Source organism: Cololabis saira, chromosome 4 (genome assembly GCF_033807715.1).
Source record: "Cololabis saira isolate AMF1-May2022 chromosome 4, fColSai1.1, whole genome shotgun sequence".
Taxonomy (NCBI): domain Eukaryota; kingdom Metazoa; phylum Chordata; class Actinopteri; order Beloniformes; family Belonidae; genus Cololabis; species Cololabis saira.
In genome coordinates, this window is record NC_084590.1 from 20,280,583 (window position 1) to 20,302,304 (window position 21,722).

Here is a 21,722-nt window from a genome sequence, read left to right on the forward strand (position 1 = left end):
TTATTTCATTCAAAACATTTGAACCTTTAAGTTCACTTAAAGTTGATTATTATTTTTATTCCAATTAAAAAAGACTGAATTTGTTTTATGGCTTGTGTTCAACCAAGTGTACACTCACTAACAGCCAAGCTGCTTCCTTGCAGGAAACTGGCATGTTCACCTTAAAGGAGCTTGAGGCCGGATTGTGGCAGGATTTATGAAAAAAATCTGTATACATTTTAAGTTTTCTAGTAATAATGTCAGATGAAGCGTTCCAAACCCAAAAGAATGAGCCCTCTAGCGTATCTCTCCTTTGCCTTGAACAGGCTATTTGCTGCAAAATGTGCTGCAATTCGGTCCCGAATTTCCCGCGCTGTCCTGCGGATGTGACGTCACATGACGCTGCATGCACGTTCTCCCCGTTCTCCCGTGCCGGCTTCACTGTTGGCTGCAGTACCCCCAACGGCCGTCGTGGTGAAGGGTGGCGCTAGAGAGTCTCATTTCTTAAATGGAGCCTCAAGCTCCTTTAAGTAATTTGGTGTTTAGAGTGATGTACGAACAGCAAAAGCTGGGGACTGAAGCACCAAACCGCTGTAGCACAGTGCTGTCACCGCTCCACAGGTTAGAAACAGGTTATATTTTTTCTCCTGACAGCTTCAATTTATACGTTTCTATCAATTAGCTTCTCACACAGGGCAGTAAAGGGAAACTAATTCAAGTCAGCGCCAGCGTCACTGGCCTTTGCTATAAAAGGGATCACATGAGGAAAAGGTGGTCAAATGCAGCTTAGCGAACCTTCCAAACTTCTTCTTTGCGCTTAGACTTAAGGTTATTTTTCTGTTGCACAACTTAATTTCAACCAAGCTGCAGCTGCTGGACAGATGGCTTCACATTAAATGCAAAAATATTCTGGTATACACGAGAGTTCATGGTCGACTCACTGACTGAAAGCTGGCATGGTCCTGCAGCTGGGAAACAACACCTCATCATCACCTCTCCACTGCTGTGCTTCACAGTGGATGTGAAGCATCCTTGCTGAAATACTGTGCTTGGTATTTCCCAAACATGACACCATGCACTAAGGCCAAACTACTCAACGTTGGTCTCATCTGTCCACAGGATATAAACCCAGAAGTCTTGTAGATCGCTCAGATGCAGCTTTGCCAGCCTCAGTCATGCCTGTTCATTCTTTTTCCAAAGATGCTGTCATGGAAATTTACCATCCACTCCTGGGAAGATTTGCAACTGAAATTTTGAATTGTTTTGAAATGTTTTATAAGTATATCCAAATTGATGCCCGACAACAAATGCTTCTCTAAGACCATTGCCTATGTCTTTCCCTTTTGACATTGTGTTAAAACACACCTCCAGCAAACTTCAAAAATGCTTTTATAAATATCTAAACACCTGCTCATGATCTGTTCCTCAAAGCGCATCAGTATGAAGTATGAATCAGTACATCTCAGCATTCAGAATTATGATATCCAATGTGGTACATAAAATCAAGACACAGGCAATGTGTGAACTATTGCTGGTTAAAATGTTATGATAAAGACGGAGGCACTGAAAACACATCTGTAACATAGTATTAAACGGCCTGCATGTTTTTTGCAGCTATGTTTATCTTCCTTTGTTATGCAACTTGATGGGGGCCCATTAGTGAAATGTGGGTCCACATGTTTTTGGATTTCGTCTTGAAGTGTAACTATGAAAAATCCCCTCTCACTCTCACTCCCACCAACTGCACCTCAGTTGCAGAACCTGAGAATCCAAAGTACAGTTACTTCATATAGAAAACAACCCATAACTCTTACATATGTCACATTCTGGACTTCGCAGTTACCTTAAAAGGATTTTTTTTATCTGAGAAAGAAGGAACCACATGTGTGTGTGAGTGAGAGAGAAACATTTACATAATGACTGAAACCAGCTTTAGACATACAATCTTAACACTGTATCACACATGCTCATTAACCTCACTGAACTCTGAAGGGGAGACACGAGACAAATGAAACAAAGAGGGGGGGAAACAGCTGAGTCATGCAACAAGTTGCTTCTCAGAGAAAGTGTAAAATAATGCCTTGGCTTCAGTAATGAATACAGATGTGCGCATGCACGCATAACAAAGCCGTCACCATCACCCCTGTGTTTATGCTGATTTGTTTTAGAATTGGGCATAACAGTAGGATTGTTTAAAAAAGGAAGACAACAGTAGACGGGCTGTGGCACAGAGACACAGTGAGTTATCATTTAAAACTGCTCATGGAAACTTGGACTTCTGCTTCAACAGTCCCACCAGAAAGATGTGATGAATGTATTTATGTATAAACTATCAATGCAGTCAGTGCAAGACCTGGTGGACACAGACAGGGACATTTGAACCGTATTCAGATGTGGCCCACTGGTGTCACTCATCCTGTACATCGCACCCAACACTGACGAGCATCTTGAGGCAAAAGAACACAATAAGCGCTTTCGACATTCTTGTAGAACTTTGTCTTTGCAACTTATTCTTTATTTTTATTGGTTTCAACTTGTGGTTGGTACAGCCATGTCAAGGTTAGCACCGTGTGGCCTACTGCATGTCTTTATTACTTTTAATATTACTGCATACATTTTTTTGCAAAATTTTGCAAAAGGAGAGATAAAGGAGACTTTTATTAGTATTTCCTCAAGTAGTTGTTGATGAAATGTTACAATAATGCCATTTAATTACAATATGCATCTACTAAACATACAGTTAATTACCGACTAAATTAACAATAACTCAGGAATGAATGATCATTTTAAAATACAATGAGAAACTGAAAACCATAGCGGTCTACTGTATTGTTGAGGCTGCTGCCAGTTACTGGAGTTACAGAACAGCCTTCGGACACGATCGTTGTAATTTTCTCTCTGATCTAACCCCTCTCTGCTCTTTATCCTCCGTACATGCCCTCATTCATTTTTCTCTTGGCTTCTCCACTTTCTGCTTCTCTCTGAGCTCCCAAGGAAAGCCAGGTCTCCCTCTGAATTAGTGTGCCGGACTGTGCATGTATTAAATTATGCGCCGACTTAGTGGAGAGAAACTTTGGGGTAAAAACTTTTGCCAACACCCAGAAATCCAATATGCATGTGGGGCCTGCACAGTGCAAATGTTAATATCAAACACTTAAAGATGACACACTGATAGAACCACATGGGATATTGTTATCAGCGTCTCCAATTTATCAAAATAATGAGTTTGTCTGCAGCAGTACAGTTAAAGGGAACTTTTTGCGAATTTGCTATAAAGTTTCCTTTTCTTGGAAGGCTTCATTTTTGCATCTGTGAATGTAGAGTAATTAAGTAAGTCCATTTTATTGACGTAGCACCTTTTCACAGACACGAGTCACAAAGGGCTTCACAAGGCAGATACGCCAATAAACAGTCAACCATCTGTCATCTAAAAGCTTGATGAGAAAGTCTTTAACTGTTTTAGACACATCGACAGAGTCTATGCAGCGCGGGACAGAGGTAAAGTATTCCATCGCCTCGGGGCTGTTGCTGCAAAGGAGCGATCACCCCACATCTTCAAACGTTTTTTTGGGACCACAAGCAACCTCAGACCGACTGGCCTTACATTGCGAGGGATGTAAGGTTGTTGTAGGTCAAAGAGGAGCTTGACCGTACGGGGCTGATGGGACCCGACTAAAAGCTCCAGTTTTTTGGTTCCTCAGTATGGAGTTTTCCTCGGCTGTCCACTTTGGCTCAAACAGTGATGGATGGTGTGACCTGACACTGATGTACTTGGACTTCACGTCCAGGGAGGTTGGCTACAGTCCTGTGGGCCCTAAACTAATACTTGCCTATAACTGCCGTTCTGGTCTTCTCAGACGACTCTCTCCTTTGCTTTCTCTGATCCATGTTCAGTGTGCTGAACACCATGGTGCCAAACAGCAGAGTGAGGACTTTTGGCCCTTTAAATAGTCAGACTGACCCACTGCAAGATTGAAGACGCTTGTGAAGTTCATTACTTTATCACTTTAGTTTATTTAAGATAGGGCTGTTCGATTTGGCCCAAAAATAAAATCTCGATTTTTTTCTCTCAAAATCCGATTTTCGATTACGATTATTTTGTGAATTGACAAAAGGCAAAGAAATGATTTCAAATATGCTGTTTTTTTATTGAACATTTGCCCCATTGGGCTTTAAGTGCAAACTTTGCTCTTATTAAACCAAAAATGAATGAATAAAGTGCAAAATTCTGTAAAATAAGTTGAAAAAAAGTTTTAAAAAATATAATAAAATATAAAGTTTTATCTCTGAAAAAAAAAATCAGCAAATCAGCACTTGCAAACATACAGTAAGTTATATTTCCAATTAAATAAAACAAGACATTTTCTAATTAAACTGAACTGGGTCTTTGCATGCTAAATAATAATGCAACCCATGAAGGAGATGTGTGGTGTGTGATGTCAGTCATTACATTTGCTATTCACATATGCAAGTTTTTTGCAAGGAACACGAGCCGGTCTACCGCATCTGGCTTGAGGGATGCCCGGTGGCATGTTACAACGCCCCCTCCTACACTAAAGAGCCTCTCCGATCGGGCACTTGTCGCAGGTATTGAGAGGTATTTCCATCAATCATTAATATGGTATCAATCATTAATATGTGTGCAGACAAGGTAAAAAAAATAAAATAAAAAAATTTAAAAAAATTTAAAAAAAGTGAAAAATCGATTTTACGATTTTCACGTTTTAACATCGTTCTAATTACATAATCGCGATTACGATTTAAAATCGATTAATCGAACAGCCCTAATTTAAGAATTAATTTAATTCAGAAATTATTTAGTCTGTCATTTCTAGGGGTCCCGACTAATTTGTTCAGGCCAGTTTCATTAGTTAGTTTGGGGGAATAAAAGGGTTAAAAAGGCAAGAAAACTGTTTCAGGGGAAAGTTGTTTTTTTTAACAAGCAATGCAAGCTCAGCTCCGTTATCCTAAGTGATCAGCGACTTACTTATAGTAGATCACAAAGTGCTTTTAGATAAAACAGTCATTTAGATTATCAACAGACAACAGACAAGTTGGCTAAGTGCCACTAACACGATTTAAAGAGTCTTAGTGGTGCAGTTAAAGAAAACTATTATTAAATCATCACTCATGACATCACTCTCACTGCCAGTCCTTCGTCTAACTTTAGACAGGGATATATGCATCTCCTCACATAAAAGAATCATGAGAAGACACATTTGTTTTCTTTAACTATTTCTGATTACAACCTTTGAGGGATATGTTACGTTCGCAGGCTGAATCCGTTTATAAAGTGTCCAACTTGAGTGGATAAGATGGACCACATGAAAACAGCTTTGGAAGTTCCGATGAAAAACTGTACCAGTCAAAGCAAAACAAGAGAAAGAGTGTTTATATAGTAGCCACTTAAATGAGATCCATAACTTACAATTTATGTGTGAATTTGGGTTTGACTCCGAGTTCCATCATGGAAACAATAATAAACAGCTGCAGCAGCTTACCGTCATTATTATCCTCTACAGTTTGATTACAACAACTTCTGATTGTAAATCCTTTTTCCACTCCAATAAAACAGTGGATCCCATTGTTTGGGGTCTGACGAAATCCCTCATAGCATGAGGCTAAAAGCACTGTTTTCACGAGCCAAACCCACGTCAGCCGTCAACTACTAAATAAATCCAACTATGCCCACAACTCCCACGTAAGAAAATCCTTTCCAGATTCAGTCTCAAGAATAGCTTCTCAGCAAAACACGTCTCAAAAACATCTTTCTGCTTTTATCTCAAAATACATGCGGGACCTTTTCCTGCCCGTGAGCGTGTCTGTGAGTCCTACCTCCCAGCACGCTGACGGTTATGGCCTCGGTGTGTTCGGCCAGCAGATCCGCCTTGGCTATGGCAGCGAGGGACAGGTAACTGGACATGTTCCTGCTCAGCTCTCTGTTCCCCCTCTGGAGGAACCGCACCGCCACCGGGACCGCCAGCACCATGACCGACGGGCAGCTGTAGTTCTGAGGAGACACGGGACGAGCAGAGGTCAGTCATAAAGCACCGGCAAAAGTACTTTCAAATGTGATTTGTGTTCTTAAAAAAAGACACAGAGAGTTCTCATGCTACACATCACACTTTATTGGTCATTTTAATACTTATACATCAAGCACATGAAAACAGGTGGTATCAGAAGATTTGTACTGAATAATCAATCACTTGTAATACCGTGTTGGCCCGAATATAAGACGACCCTGATTATAAGACGACCCCCTCTTTTTCTAGACTTAAGTTTGAAAAAATACTTTTTGAACACCAAATTCAATTTTTATACAGAAAATAATTACAGTACATCTGAAACAAATGATTATAACAATATATTGGAGAGGAAAAGCCTGTTATTTTGCCTCATTCAAATCATCATCTTGTCACAAGTTTGCATCATAACTGGCCGATCTTCAATCAGCTTTTCTCCAGATTGTCGCTACGTTTCTCCATTTTCTGTTATCTCTTCTTTTATTTTCTTCTCTTTTCTATTTTACCGCTGTTTTTATTTTTCTTCTTCGTGACAGAGGTTCCTTTGGCCTGGGGAGTTAAGTTCAGCATTCACTTTAAATATATCTGGCGCCATCTAGCGGTGTGAATGGTTATAACGTCTAGACCCCGAATGTAAGACGAACCACACTTTGCAGTCTTTTTTCATTGCAAAAAACACCGTCTTATATTCGGGACAATACGGTACTGAAAAAAGCTTAGGTGCCTTGTTTTAGACTTATTATACCTTGTATATTTTTAAACGTTCTTATCATATCTGTTAAAACTATCTATCTATCTATCTATCTATCTATCTATCTATCTATCTATCTATCTATCTATCTATCTATCTATCTATCTATCTATCTATCTATCTATCTATCTATCTATCTATCTATCTATCTATCTATCTATCTATCTATCTATCTATCTATCTATAAAGAAAAACAATATGCAACAGCAAACGCAGTTCTTTCCTCAAGTAGCACAATGAGTGGGACTAAAACACTTTTGAGAGGAGGTTTCCAACCCTGCCATACGCCATGTGACACCAATATGGAAAACAAGGGGGAAAAGGCTGTGCGTTTGTTCCCCGACTGCTTGTGCTGGATTTGAAATGCACTGGCACCCTCCACAGGACAACTGCATACTAAATTTAAGTTCACACGATGTAAAACTCTACATTTCTGTAGATTTCTACCACATCTGCTTTCTGTTCACAGCACCCCAAATACCATGAAAGCTCATATTTTGTATCCGTGTTTTGGAAAGTGCAATCTCCCCATCTGTGCCATGTCTCTGTTCTGCCATATGATGGCAGTGCAGGTACTGGATTCACCAGACTGTTACCTTCCCCCCAGCCAATATAATCCAGTTTATATAATATAACTCTCACAGAAGTCTCCAAACCTGAATATACAAGAATCATCACAATCTATTCAGGTAAGCACACAGAGAAGAGCAGTTGTGGGTAGTGGCTGTGAAGAACAAGTCAGAGGACTCCTCCAGAGCCTTTTCTTCCTCATGCATGGGTGTACAGATTCATCCATCCGTCCCATATCTCCTTCTTTCATCTTAGCACGCAAATCAATTCAAATGTCAGGCTCAGCACTTTTCAAGCAGTCCATACAAAACAGAGTCCATCATAAGGCAATAATATCTTCCCATCTGCATTGCAAGAACTCATTTCTACAGAAGTAAAATGACTATTTTAGACTATTATGCTAGTTTAAAGGATTCTAGTCAAGAAAATCTTTATACCCCTTTGGCAGAGGTACTTTTGCACAAAATAAGACAAATTTGAGACGATTAATGGAAATTTGTGCTTATTTCTGGAGGGGCTGTTTTTACAGTGTATTCATTAGACTTGCCGTGTGTTGGACAGTATCTAAGTAGCAGGTTTTGGGGAAAAAAACTGTCCCTATTGCAGAGATGTTTAATCCCCTTGAGAAAATTATTTTCTACGTGTTCAATGAAGCGATTTGTTGGTGTTTTTTGTTGTTTTTTCACCTCAGATAAATAAAAATGTTCCTTGAAAATCAGACAGATAGACAAAATTTACCAGATATTAAAGAGATAAAAAGTCATGTTAAGAAGACAGTGACAGAGACTCTTTACCCGGCGTAGTTAGGACATCAGAGCCAGGAGCGACTGTCAAAGCTGTCAGAACTTATAGTCTCACTTCTGGCTTGTGCTGGTGTGACCGTGTACATGTGCTTTTCCTAAAACATCAGTCTCATTAGCGTGGTATTAAACGCATTCCCATCCCTGAAGAAACAGGGCAAGGGGAGGGAAAAAGGTGGGGGAGAAGTGCCTCTGCTTTAAGCCTTTGAGCTTCAGAGGCCTGATAAGGAGAGAAAGCACAATTTTAAATTTACATTTTCAAGCCCGCTCGGCAATGATTACAGTAAGTATATTAGCCCTTAAAGCAAAGATCCAAAATGGGACATAATGCATCATTAATCTGTATAGTCACTGTGTTTGTATCATTTTGTATAACTACTTATACTATTAATATTATACTATTACTAAATACTATTAATAAATATAAATATTTCCTCCCTTTTTATCTCTCCTTTCTTCCTCTCAGTGTCACCACAATGCCTTTAACTGAGATGATTTCAGGTAATGTTCAAGAGAGCTGGACGATTACAGCATTAAGAAATGAGAGCATCAAATGTAATCAAACGCAAGCAAAGTGTGTTGTATATTTCCAAAATATATTTCTAAAGCTTCACATCAGTGCTCAAAACAAATCTGGGGATGGGTGATGAAGATTTAGGATGTTTATCAAATACTGAACTTTGATTTGTAGTTACAGATTTGTCTAAGATTTTGTAGAGTTTAATGATATCAAAGGATTAATCCTGTAGATGCTTCCCCTTCAGTTGACAGTGGCATCATTAATCAATGATTAATTAATCTTGATAAATGCAGTTCTTTAACGGCCTGTTAAAGTGCAGCTGTACTTCTAACTTCTTCTATCAAACATCACCAACAAACATAGTAACTGATCTTGATCAGGCCTGGACTGAGACAAAAATTCGGCCCTGGGCTTTTTTGTCCAGACTGGTCCACCAAAATCCGCGCGCAGATACTGTCAGTTGATGTACATTAGTTTTAACTGTGTAACGTGATATGGGTCACTGTCTCCTTGTCTCTTATTTGATGTAATTTAATCCGAAAATTTCCATAAATAAGTGTTCAAAAAACAAAAAGCAAGGTCAATAAACCATAAACACTGACAGAAAAAATAGGCTGATACTTAAAACACTAACCCTGATGACCTGATTTGTAATTCATAACATTGTGAAAAAGCAGATCTGCATGTTCAAACCACATCACCATAAAATAGTGGTTAATTAATCAGGATAGTATATAATTTTCCTGGAAAATGCATGGGTGGGACTACTGGGCCTATCGCTTTACATACAAAAAAAAAAAAAGGTCAGCCATTGCCGGGCCATTACTGACCGGCCCACCGGGAATACTGCCGGTGTCGGTGCTTTTTTTTCCCACCTGCTTTTTTTTCCCGGCTCCCCGTACGTGATGACGTTCCGTCTTGTGATTGGCTTTTGACCGTACGTGATGACGTTCCGTCTTGTGAAAACTGATGATTAATAAATGTAATAAAGCAAATCGATAATTTAAAATGTCTATTAAGATCAAAATATTTAACTGCTTACTGCTATGCAGCAAGCAAACGATTGTTTACCCTATACTGTATATAGTAGGCTATTATTGTTCTCAGCTCACTGATGAATCTCCAATTGTCTAATGAAAATAGTCGCTAATAAATATTTTAACTCTAATATTTTTTTTAGCCTATGTCAGTAAGATCACTGATAATTCTGATAATTCCTTGTATATGTTTCTTCTCCCTTTTACCTCCACTATGATCTGCTGCTTCTTACTAAAATACCATCGCGGGGAAAAAATGCACACTTCCGGGGAAAATATTGCAGCCCGATACAATCTGGTACCCACACCGGTTCTCCCCATGGCCAGTCCACCCCTGTACTTGATCCAACTTTAGTATCCATTCTGTTGAAGTTCAAAGCAGCCGGAGGACATGACAAGTAATGTGAAAACATTGGAGACTTCTGATTGGTTGGTGGAAAACACTACTGTACCGTAACATGTCAGTATAAACGGCGCACTCTAAACTCTGACACGACTCAGCATCGCTTCCTTGCTCTCACGGGAAATCTTTTTTTCTTTGTTTGCAAATGATTTACAAATCTGTGCACAGGGATCGCAGAACAATGGGCCGTAAATCTGGAAGCACATTTTATAAAACGAGAACGCAGATTTATTTGGCCGTATCTTTTCTCACCAGACCTCTTCTGCTCGCTCGTGGCAAGATCTTGGAAAGAGGTCTGTGACGGAAAATGAAATAAGAGACTTTTAAGTACTTAAAAGTGATTGGATTCGATTTCAGCAGAGCCGTACCATGCAAAAGTTAAGTACACCAAGGGAACGGTCCCTTGTGTATACTTAACTTAAGCCCTTTCATACCCCTCTGTAGTAAGAACCACATGATTACTAGGGATGGGCGGTATGGACTAAAAAATGTATCATGATCATTTCTGGCATTTATCCCGATAATGATAAAAATGACGATAAAAAAATACCAATTCAACTCCACCTTTTCAACTATAAATCTATCTCTTTCTTTCTTTCTTTCTTTCTTTCTTTCTTTCTTTCTTTCTTTCTTTCTTTCTTTCTTTCTTTCTTGCTCATTTCTTTCTTTCTTTCTTTTTGCCTAATTTCTTTCTTTCTTTCTTTCTTTCTTTCTGGCTCATTTCTTTCTTTCTTTCTTTCTTTCTTTCTTTCTTTCTTTCTTTCTTTCTTTCTTTCTTTCTTTCTTTCTTTCTTTCTTTCTTTCTGGCTCATTTCTTTCTTTCTTTCTTTCTTTCTTTCTTTCTGGCTCATTTCTTTCTTTCTTTGTTTTTGCCTCATTTCTTTCTTTCTTTCTTTTTGCCTAATTTCTTTCTTTCTTTCTTTCTTTCTTTCTTTCTTTCTTTCTTTCTTTCTTTCTTTCTTTCTTTCTTTCTTTCTTTCTTTCTTTCTTTCTTTCTTTCTGGCTCATTTCTTTCTTTCTTTCTGGCTCATTTCTTTCTTTCTTTCTTTCTTTCTTTCTTTCTTTCTTTCTTTCTTTCTTTCTTTCTTTATTAAAATTTATCGTTTTTACCGCGAGATGACAAATTCTTATTGTGGGGAATTTTTTTAACGGTTTATCGTGAACGGTAAAATATCGGCCATCCCTAATGATTACATGAGAAACTAGACCTGGATTGCCTGCATCTTCACTCTGCATTGGAGTTGCACTATGATATTGGTCCCTCCAACTGACACAGGATTTAAAATGACATATAGGTATTGATCTGAAATCAAAACAAACAATAAAGTCTAATCTGTTCAAAATGTCTCAACAAGGGCAACATTAGAGTCTATTATAGTAAGAGCCTCTTTACATTTGTTGAAAATACAACAATAATCTCGTGAATGTCTTAAACGTGAATGGCAGTTTTTTATCTGCTTCTGCCAATATGTCAATATGAGTAGCCCTAATATTTCATTTATTCACCCAGCCTCTGCAATTCGGTGTCAGAATACACCTAAATATCAAATTAAGGAAGAACTATTTGCAAGCGTATGCATTTTAAGTGATATGTGTGCATGTGTGTGTGTGGATATACCTGCAGGATACAGCTGGTGATGTCGGAGGCTATCTTGGCGTGGGGAGTGTCTTCAGTGTTTTCACCTTGAGGAGTGAGGTTATGTTCCAGGCAGGACTCCCAGAGTCCCACCAGTGCTGTGCTGTGTCTCTCGATAGACCCGGTCTCTCTGATCGCCGTGGTGATGCGTGTAATGCAAATCTCCACCACAGCTTGGTCGTTGTCATTGGTTAAATAGTCCTGTCAGCAAGCAGACAGCAAAGGGATGCAAAATTAAGGATGCAATGATAAATTAAGGACAAAAACATTAATTATGCATGACAACATGAATAATTCATTACAATTACATTTGCACTGCAATTCCTCAGGCAATTATCAACTGTGTCTGTGTATTGATCGGGGCTATCGAAATATGCCTACTGACTGGTGAGCAGGAGATGGCCTTGATCTGGTCCAGAGCTTGAGAGAGACAGTCTTCAATCTCTGTGTCCTCTAGAGAAAACAGATCCCCCGCTCTCGACAGATCCCTCTGGCCAAGCACCCGGCTGAACAGCTGGTGCATCCTGACACCGATGCACGGGTCCTTTCAGACCAAACGATGTTAAGTAGTTCAGTATCCTTTCAGTGAGAAATGGTAAATCTTGAGCATAATGATCCAGGAAATCTTTGAATTACAAAAAAAAAATTAAAAACTTTCTCCTCTGGGCTTTTGGGAAAGAATTTAAATAGGATGCACACAAGAAAAGAAAGCACTGTAACATCTCTTCTAGTGTTACAGAGAAAAAAGAAAAAGAGCGGTTTCAGGCAACCCAAAAGCTGCAGATTATTTAAAGATTTCAATCTTTTTTTTTTTATTTTGGAAAGATCCTCTGCAGTGAGTCCAAACTCGGGTCTCGTGGACGTTACAGCTCCTCTTCAGCCCGGCCCCGTCAGTCTGGCTCTGCTTGAGAGCTGTCACCATGGAGTCATGGCATTTTCTGGCATTTTGTGGGGAACAGTCTTTCTACAGCGGAGTCCTGAAAGATAGAGAGAAAAGGACAAGAAACCCAGATTTAAACAGTGGGATAAAATTCTGGCTAGAAATGCTGTCAGTGTCTAGGTTTGCAAGAATACACTCCAATGACGTAAGAGAGGCGGTAGAGTATGTGACAAATATACAGTATATACTTTATATTAAGTATCTATATTAACTACCTTGGTAAGGTCAGTTCCAGTAATGATCAAGTTCATCCCAAAGCTCATGGACTGATCTCATCCGTGAAAGACATGTTGCTGGGATTGGGAATATGTGATGCCTTATGAATTAGGAAAAGCATGAAGAAAACCCTGTTCCTCTGACGCTTGCAGTTAGCCTATTTACCTACATTGCAGCTGATGGAGGCGTATACCACATCCATATCCTACAGTAGAGCTTGTAGTGTAGTGAGCATGTGTGTGGAGCCATAACTATGTATGAGTAGTTTCTGATGGAGGTTACAAGGAAGAGACAGAAATCTTTGGATGCATGCTTTCAAACTTCATCTCCTTCTTGCAAATTTTGCACACAACCCTAATTCCACTTTCAACAGCTAAGAAAAAACAAGTAAAGGAATACACTAACCTGCCAATCTGAACTGATCTCTGAAATACATATATTAATACCCCGGAGGCCAAAAACAAGGTGATAACATTGTTTTTTATTTTCCTTCTCTTGGTTTAGGGTTTGTAATCTCTTCAGACAAGCCAACACTATTTTCTATCAAATACAGAAGTAAACACTGGGCATTGAAATGTGTTTACTTTAAAGTCTTTGTACACCTTCACTGATCTATCACCCTGCCTTCTTTTGAGCTCCAAGAGTAAGTTAATATGTGATGATGTGATGTCAAACAGCCGCTGGTAATATGTCACATATCTACTACAAAACTGTAGGCTAACATACCTCCAAGTCTGTACACACAGTCATCCTGCTAAAAAGAAAATCATGTATCATTTATGAGACGTTGACGATGCATCATTCCAAAAGAGCAGTGTACCAAAACTTCATATAATTACAACTGAGGTCGTTAGTGTATATATTTGATGGGGTGAGAGCGCACACTTCTCTACTTTAATGTTTTAATGTATGAAGTTCAAATTGTGAGAATTGAAAAGCACCGTGTTAATCATTTACTTTCTAATATCACTTGTTTTGTCAGCCTCAATCAAACATTAAAAACTCACACTAAACAGGGTACCAGAAGGGCATAAGGACACGCACACATTCACATGGATATGAAGAGTGACTTAGCTTCACACCTCTTCCTCCGTCAGTATTCCCAGGGAAGTTATGTTTCCACTTTGAAGCATCTCCGCGGCCTGTTTGTTGCCTTGTTTTGACCTCAACTTAACTACACATCCTCCCAGTAGACAAGCAGCTAAAATAAGTGTATTATTGTGTCACCGTGTGCCTCCTGGACCCGCTACCCTCCTCAATTGGTTATCGTCTTATCCTCACACAATTTCTCTGAAAGCCACTCTGGAGTGAGCCCAAACACGAACAAAAAGCAGCACAAAGCAAAGCATTTGGGAGGCTGTTATCTCTCCTGCCAAGCGGCTGATGGCCATGAAATTCCACCCACCGCCAGGATACCACATCAGGAATTGTTAATGGTCCAAGCAAGGACCACTGGAACAAACAAAAACTACTGTACACAGCAAAGAGATTTAACTATGACACGCAGACGTGCCAGAACACCTTGCTACCCCTTTTGTGAACGTCAACAATCGGAGCTCTTCCTGTGTACTGTCGGAGGTGGATAAAGAAGACAGACCCTTTTAAGCTTTTCTCTGTTTTCCACATTATCTGAAATGTAAAGACTAATTTACTTTGCCTATTGTTTCTGCATAAAGTTGGCTTTAATCATGAGTCTGTTAGCACTCTTTGGTTTTAAATGTGCAGCAGGAATGAAAATGATTCGCTTCAGATAAAATCTGACAATGGAATGCATGAGGTGGAAAAGTACAGTAATACCAGTGAGGTGCTGATCACTGGGAAATCTGTACTTTTGATGACCGTTATTGGATCAACAGTAAAACAACACAGCCTTTGCCTTATGAGCGTTTATGTTGAGGGAGCAAAATGATAACTTCAAGTAATTGGAATTAAGTGGACTTTCTCTTTTTCCACTCCATACAGCAATGTAACAATAAAAAAAAAAAAAAAATGATGCACATGTTTACTCAACTCCAATAAACATTTATTAAACACATTTTAAACTTCAAATTTATTAAACAGCCAAGCGGTGGAGCGTTTGGGGAGATTTAGGGCCCAATCCCAATTCAACTTCACTCGCCCTTCTTTTCTCCACTCGCCCTTCTTTTCTTCCCTAAGCCCTAAAAAAGAAGGGGGATATTTTAGGGCACTTGAGATCTAGGGCACTTGGCCCAGGTGCCTGTCCCAATTCTCCTACTCCCCCTCGTTTTCATCCCTACCCTGATCAGGAAGCTGAGAGCCAAAAGCTGTTTTAATTTCAGCTGTAGCGCTGTTATGGCACTTTATTAAGTTTTAATATTTTTTCAGGTATAAAGGTAACCTTTAAGATCCGCAACCGGGGCTCAGTTTATTTCTGATTTCTGTCTGCCGGCTCCGGAGCTTGGGTCCGCGTCAAATCAACGCAGAGCCTACGGCGTAGGGTACGGCGTACGGCGCGCGTCGCGGCGTACATCGACGCAGACCTTACGGCGTAGGTTACGTAACCTACGCCTACTCTGCGTTGGTGTAACGCGGAACCATAAATCCCTTTATTCTGGCGTGATCTTCGGCAACTTTATCTGAAAGTGTGTAAATTACCCAGATAACAGCTGGATTACTTTGTGGTTTCTGAAAACTATTATATCAGAAACATCCAAAACAAATCTGACGAGTCACAGGATTATTTCTCTCTATTTCTCTGAGACGAGTCTGCCTGTTTGCCTTCGGTCGGCGAGTCAAATCGACGCAGAGCCTACGGCGTAGCTTATGTAGCCTACGGCGTAACCTAACAGCCTTTACTCCGGCGCGATCTTAGCGAACAACGGACAAAAAAGGGATTATGTACATTCACTGAGTGAATATTATGAAAGTAAAATATTGGTTTGCAACTAGAAATGTAATCAAAACGCATTTTTATGCAGAAACTAACTCAAAATATTGATTTTATTCACAAAAAAATAAGAAATGTCCACCATGTTTTTTTTTTTATTCAGTCCGCAAATGACGACGAAAAGCATTCTGGGAAATTTTCATACCCCCTCGCTCGCCAAGTGAGCATCTGAAATCCCTCGATCCGTAAGGGCTATTCTCAGCCCCTAGCCCTAGTTATGCCCCCTCCCCCTTGGTGAAAAGAGGAATTGGGACACCACTACCTTCACGGGAACGCGCAAAAGTTAGGGATAGTGAAGAAAACGAGGGCAAGGGGTTCAATTGGGACGCAGCCTTAGTGACCTCAAGACTACACCCCTGATTTTGGTGGAGGATGATGTCCTGATGGGTTCCTTTAGACGGGATCTTTAGCTTGGACTGGAGCGAAATGCAGCGGTGGGAATGAGAATCAGCACTCAGTCAGAAAAGGGTGGAATAACCAATCCGGTTGGGATGAAGCGCTGCCTCCTGTGGAAGTATTCAAGCATCTCTGGGCCTGCTGTAACGTGAACTCTGTACCAGTCTGTGATGAATCGAAAGTTGAGCCAAAAGGCAAAGCTCTCTGTTTACCAGTCACTCCACATTCTGACCCTCAACCATGCTCATGAACTGTGGGTAATGACTGAAAGATCAAGACTGCTCATACAAGCAGCTGAAGTGAGCTTCCTCTGCAGGGTGGCTGGACTCTCCCTTAGAGATAAAGTGAGACGCTTCGCCATTCAGACCTGGTGTAGAGTCACTGTGCCTCATCGAGAGGAGGAGGAGGTATTGGCAGATTTATATATAAAAAAAATAATAATTGGCTTGATAAATCTGCCAACTGATTAACTAGCCTACTCCTACTCTGGAAGTTTGTGCATTCTTCTTGGCCAAAATGTCAAGCTCAGCCAGGTTAAAGTAGAATGTATCAATGAACAGAGGTAGTCAGGTCTCCCCTAAGATGATTAGCTGAGTTTACATCCAAGGAGGAAGTCAAAATTAAACTTATGTGTACAGTATAGCGCATCCAAAAACAACAAAGGTGGAGCAAAGTTCTTTGCAAGTACATGAAAAATAAAAGAATAGAATAAAACAAGAATATATAGATGATTGCAGCCCATGATCCTGAACAGGAAGAAGCGGGTAATAGATGGATCGATGGCTGGATTAGCACACATCAAGGCAAACAGATCAAAACGACAATTATATGTGTATAAAGAGGAGATAGCAAAGGTTGACTCAAATTTAAAGCCGGAGAGCAATAATAGGTCAAGGGAGAGAACTGAACATGTCAGTGGCTCAAGTAGTTCTTATTTGAGAGAATGAGGTCAACGACTATTGAGGCCTCTGTTTGAGTCTGACTCTGGGACTGTCGAAATGGGGGACATCGCTATTTCAACAGGAGTATGGATATGAAGAAGCTTGGGTAAATAAAGTGGCTCCAAGCCACATAACACATGAAATAAAATCTTCATATGAGTCCTGAAACATGCAGGGACACACTGAAGCAATGCCAGGACTGGACTAGTATGCTACAATTTTTCATGCCCCAGTAAATGTTGGCGCAAAATGCCAAGCAGCAACTGGAGCCAACAAGAAAACAGCTGGTCAAATATACAGACAATCAAAATAATCTGTGAAGTTAGAAATACGTGTATTAATCTTTCAAAGTTATGAAATGTTTGGCCAACAGTCTCAACTGGAAGGTGCTGGTTCTGACAGCTGAACTCATCGTTCATTAAGTTTAAAGCAGCACAACGTAACTTTCAGGTTGTGTTGAGTTTGGCGGCATCTTTTGGACAAAAGCGGTAGTGCTTTACCAGAAAGAACACTACGGCCCGGTTTCACAGACAAGGCTTAAGCCTAGTCTCAGACTAAAATGCTGTTTGAGCTGGCTTAACTTTAAGTCACTTGCACAGATATATTTTAAAATAGTCATAGATTTAGTCTGTTCTGGATTAAACAAAGCCAATTGCAAGAGGGTGGATTAGAGCTACTCTAGGACTATGTGAAGTTTATATTAATCCTGCAAAGAGGCAGGTTTAACTTCAGCTTAGTACTGTTTGTGAAAGGGAGCACAGATGGTTTGGGAGCATGGAGTATTTGGAATATCTAAATGAAGACCAATATTCGCTACAGAGGCCAGCCAGACAAATACTTGTGATAGGAGTAATCCATTGAATCAGTTTGATGAAATAACTTTCCGAGACCGCTTTCGTATGTACAAAGAAGATGTACTGGAGATAATTACTTTGCTTGAGCCTAGACTTTCCTCCGTGTCTCAAAGAGGAAGGCCTGTACCCAGTTCTCTCCAAGTTCTGATCACTTTGAGATTCTTGGCATCTGGAACCTTTCATCGTGAAACTGGTGATTTGTGTGGTGTCAGCAAAGCAACAGTGTTTAGAATAGTTCACAATGTATGCAGTGCTATTTGTCAACTGAGAAATCTGTACATTAAGTTCCCTGATCCTGCTGAGCAAGCCAACTATAAATCGCGATTCTACGAATATGGGAACTTCCCAGGAGTGATTGGCTGTATAGATGGATGTCATGTTGAAATCAAGTGTCCATCAACTCCTGATGCTGAGGAGTACAGGAACCGTAAGAACTGGTTTTCCATCAATGTTCAGGCTGTATGCACTCCCAATTTAGAGTTTTCAAACATTGTTGCCCGTTTGAAGGGAGCAACACATGACTCAAGGATCTTTCACAACTCTTCATTGTGTGCTCCGTTTGAGAGAGGGCAACATAGCGGAATACTAATTGGTGACAGTGCATATGCGCAGAGTTCCTATTTATTCACACCTTGGCCACATCCCTCAACAACTGAGCAGCAAAGATATAACAGAGCTCATATTCGCACTAGAGGGATGGTCAAGCGTATGTTTGGAGTGTGGAAAAATCAATTCCAGTGTTTATGCAATACACTTCGTTTTGAGCCAAGAAGATGCTGCAAGGTGATCATTGCTACAACTGTTCTGCACAACTACCTAAAGCAGTATAATTGTCCTGACCCTCCAATGGAAGACCAGAATGATCCAGATGTGCCCATGCCAGTCCAACGAGGACTTGCACTCAGAGCTGCTTTCACATTGCAGTGCAATATTGCATATTATAGTGTGCTGAAAAATTAAATGAGAAACTCAACCAAGGCTGTCCTAAAATTTAGGTTGTGGTGACTACAATACTCACACTCTTGTCAAGTGTATTTCATTACATTAGATAGCTATCTCATGCATCTTTCTTTGAACAACTCTCTTTTCTAATTTCATATCCAATTCGACCTGTAGAATTCTCATTTTCATGTCATGCTCTTCTTTCAGATATTTCATTTTCTGCTCATGAACTTCTAAGGCTAACTTTTCATGCATTTACATCCTTTTTGGTCTCTGCTGGAAGGTGGTGGCAGCATCTTTTCTCTGGGATGCCATGCCAGATGTGGAGGGTGCACAGTCACTGTGCACTGGCTCTTCCACCAGGGTTAGAATAATTTCTTCTGGGAAAAGAACACTGTTAGATACAAAAGTGTGGTTACATTTTCATTTGCATTGAATTCACTGCAAATGGCAGCCCAAGCATTGTTCTTCTTATGTTCAACAGCAGCATTATGCCCTTTACTTTCAATAACAGCATGATTTCCCAAAATTTGTTTAAGTAGTTTTTTTTCATACATAGTATAGTTCTTTGAGCGTGTTCTTTTAGCTTCAACCATGTTTGGTGTCAAAATTCCCTCCAGCAAAACTGTCCTCAATTCCGTTCCAGGTTTTTATGAACACCATTAGGCTAACAGACTGTGCTCCCACTTAAGCTAATGAGGTGTTCTCATTTAAGCTTACTCCAGGACTCCACAGTCTGGGACTAACTAAGACAAATATAAGCCACGCTCATGCAAGCCACTTAAATGACCTAGCTTTACTAGTCTGACTTAGGCCTACTCCTGGCTTGATATAAGCCTTGTCTGTGAAACCGGGCCTACGGCCCGGTTTCACAGACAAGGCTTAAGCCTAGTCTCAGACTAAAATGCTGTTTGAGCTGGCTTAACTTTAAGTCACTTGCACAGACATATCTTAAAATAGTCATAGATTTAGTCTGTTCTGGATTAAACAAAGCCAATTGCAAGAGGGTGGATTAGAGCTACTCTAGGACTAAGTTGAAGTTTATATTAATCCTGCAAAGAGGCAGGTTTAACTTCAGCTTAGTACTGTTTGTGAAAGGGAGCACAGATGTTTTGGGAGCATGGAGTAGTTGGAATATCTAAATGAAGACCAATATTCGCTACAGAGGCCAGCCAGACAAATACTTATAGATTGATTGATGTTTGATGAAATAACTTTCCGAAACCGCTTTCGTATGTACAAAGAAGATGTACTGGAGATAATTACTTTGCTTGAGCCTAGACTTTCCTCCATGTCTCAAAGAGGAAGGCCTGTACCCAGTTCTCTCCAAGTTCTGATCACTTTGAGATTCTTGGCATCTGGAACCTTTCATCGTGAAACTGGTGATTTGTGTGGTGTCAGCAAAGCAACAGTGTTTAGAATAGTTCACAATGTCTGCAGTGCCATTTGTGAACTGGGAAATCTGTACATTAAGTTCCCTGATGCTGCTGAGCAAGCCAACTATAAATCGCGATTCTACGAATATGGGAACTTCCCAGGAGTGATTGGCTGTATCGATGGATGTCATGTTGAAATCAAGTGTCCATCAACTCCTGATGCTGAGGAGTACAGGAACCGTAAGAACTGGTTTTCCATCAATGTTCAGGCTGTATGCACTCCCAATTTAGAGTTTTCAAACATTGTTGCCCGTTTGAAGGGAGCAACACATGACTCAAGGATTTTTCACAACTCTTCATTGTGTGCTCAGTTTGAGAGAGGGCAACATAGTGGAATACTAATTGGTGACAGTGCATATGCGCAGAGTTCCTATTTATTAACACCTTGGCCACATCCCACAACAACTGAGCAGCAAAGATATAACAAAGCTCATATTCGCACTAGAGGGATGATCAAGCGTATGTTTGGAGTGTGGAAAAATCAATTCCAGTGTTTATGCAATACACTTTGTTTTGAGCCAAGAAGATGCTGCAAGGTGATCATTGCTACAACTGTTCTGCACAACTACCTAAAGCAGTATAATTGTCCTGACCCTCCAATGGAAGACCAGAATGATTCATATGTGCCCTGCCAGTCCAACGAGGACTTGCACTGCTTTCACATTGCAGTGCAATATTGCAGTGCAATAGTGTGCTGAAAAATTAAATGAGAAACTCAACCAAGGCTGTCCTAAAATTTAGGTTGTGGTGACTACAATACTCACACTCTTGTCAAGTGTATTTCATTACATTACATAGCTATCTCATGCATCTTTCTTTGAACAACTCTCTCTTCTAATTTCATATCCAATTCGACCTGTAGAATTCTCATTTTCATGTCATGCTCTTCTTTCAGATATTTCATTTTCTGCTCATGAACTTCTAAGGTTAACTTTTCATGCATTGACATCCTTTTTGGTCTCTGCTGGATGGTTTTGGCAGCATCTTTTCTCTGGGATGCCATGCCAGATGTGGAGGGTGCACAGTCACTGTGCACTGGCTCTTCCACCAGGGTTAGAATAATTTCCTCTGGGAAAAGAACACTGTTAGATACAAAAGTGTGGTTACATTTTAATTTGCATTGAATTCACTGCAAATGGCAGCCCAAGCATTGTTCTTCGTATGTTCAACAGCAGCACTATGCCCTTTACTTTCAATAACAGCATGATTTCCCAAAATTTGTTTAAGTAGAGTTTTTTTTCATACTCAGTATAGTTCTTTGAGCGTGTTTTTTTAGCTTCAGCCATGTTTGGTGTCAAAATTCCCTCCAGCAAAACTGTCCTCAATTCCGTTCCAGGTTTTTATGAACACCATTAGGCTTACAGACTGTG

General features: G+C 40.1%; 1 protein-coding gene across 4 annotated transcripts in view; it reads right to left on the reverse strand.

The window, feature by feature from the left end:
• veph1 (ventricular zone expressed PH domain-containing 1) overlaps positions 1–21,722 on the reverse strand; it is a 120,355-nt gene that overhangs the window by 87,970 nt on the left and 10,663 nt on the right. For all 4 annotated transcript variants that reach the window (XM_061719123.1, XM_061719124.1, XM_061719122.1 and 1 more), the window contains exons 2-4: positions 12,105–12,696; positions 11,702–11,920; positions 5,815–5,989 (exon numbers count right to left, since the gene is read on the reverse strand). In XM_061719123.1, the coding sequence (XP_061575107.1) occupies positions 5,815–5,989; positions 11,702–11,920; positions 12,105–12,242 (532 nt within the window). In that variant the 5' untranslated portion in view covers positions 12,243–12,696. The remainder of the gene's footprint in view (positions 1–5,814; positions 5,990–11,701; positions 11,921–12,104; positions 12,697–21,722) is intronic.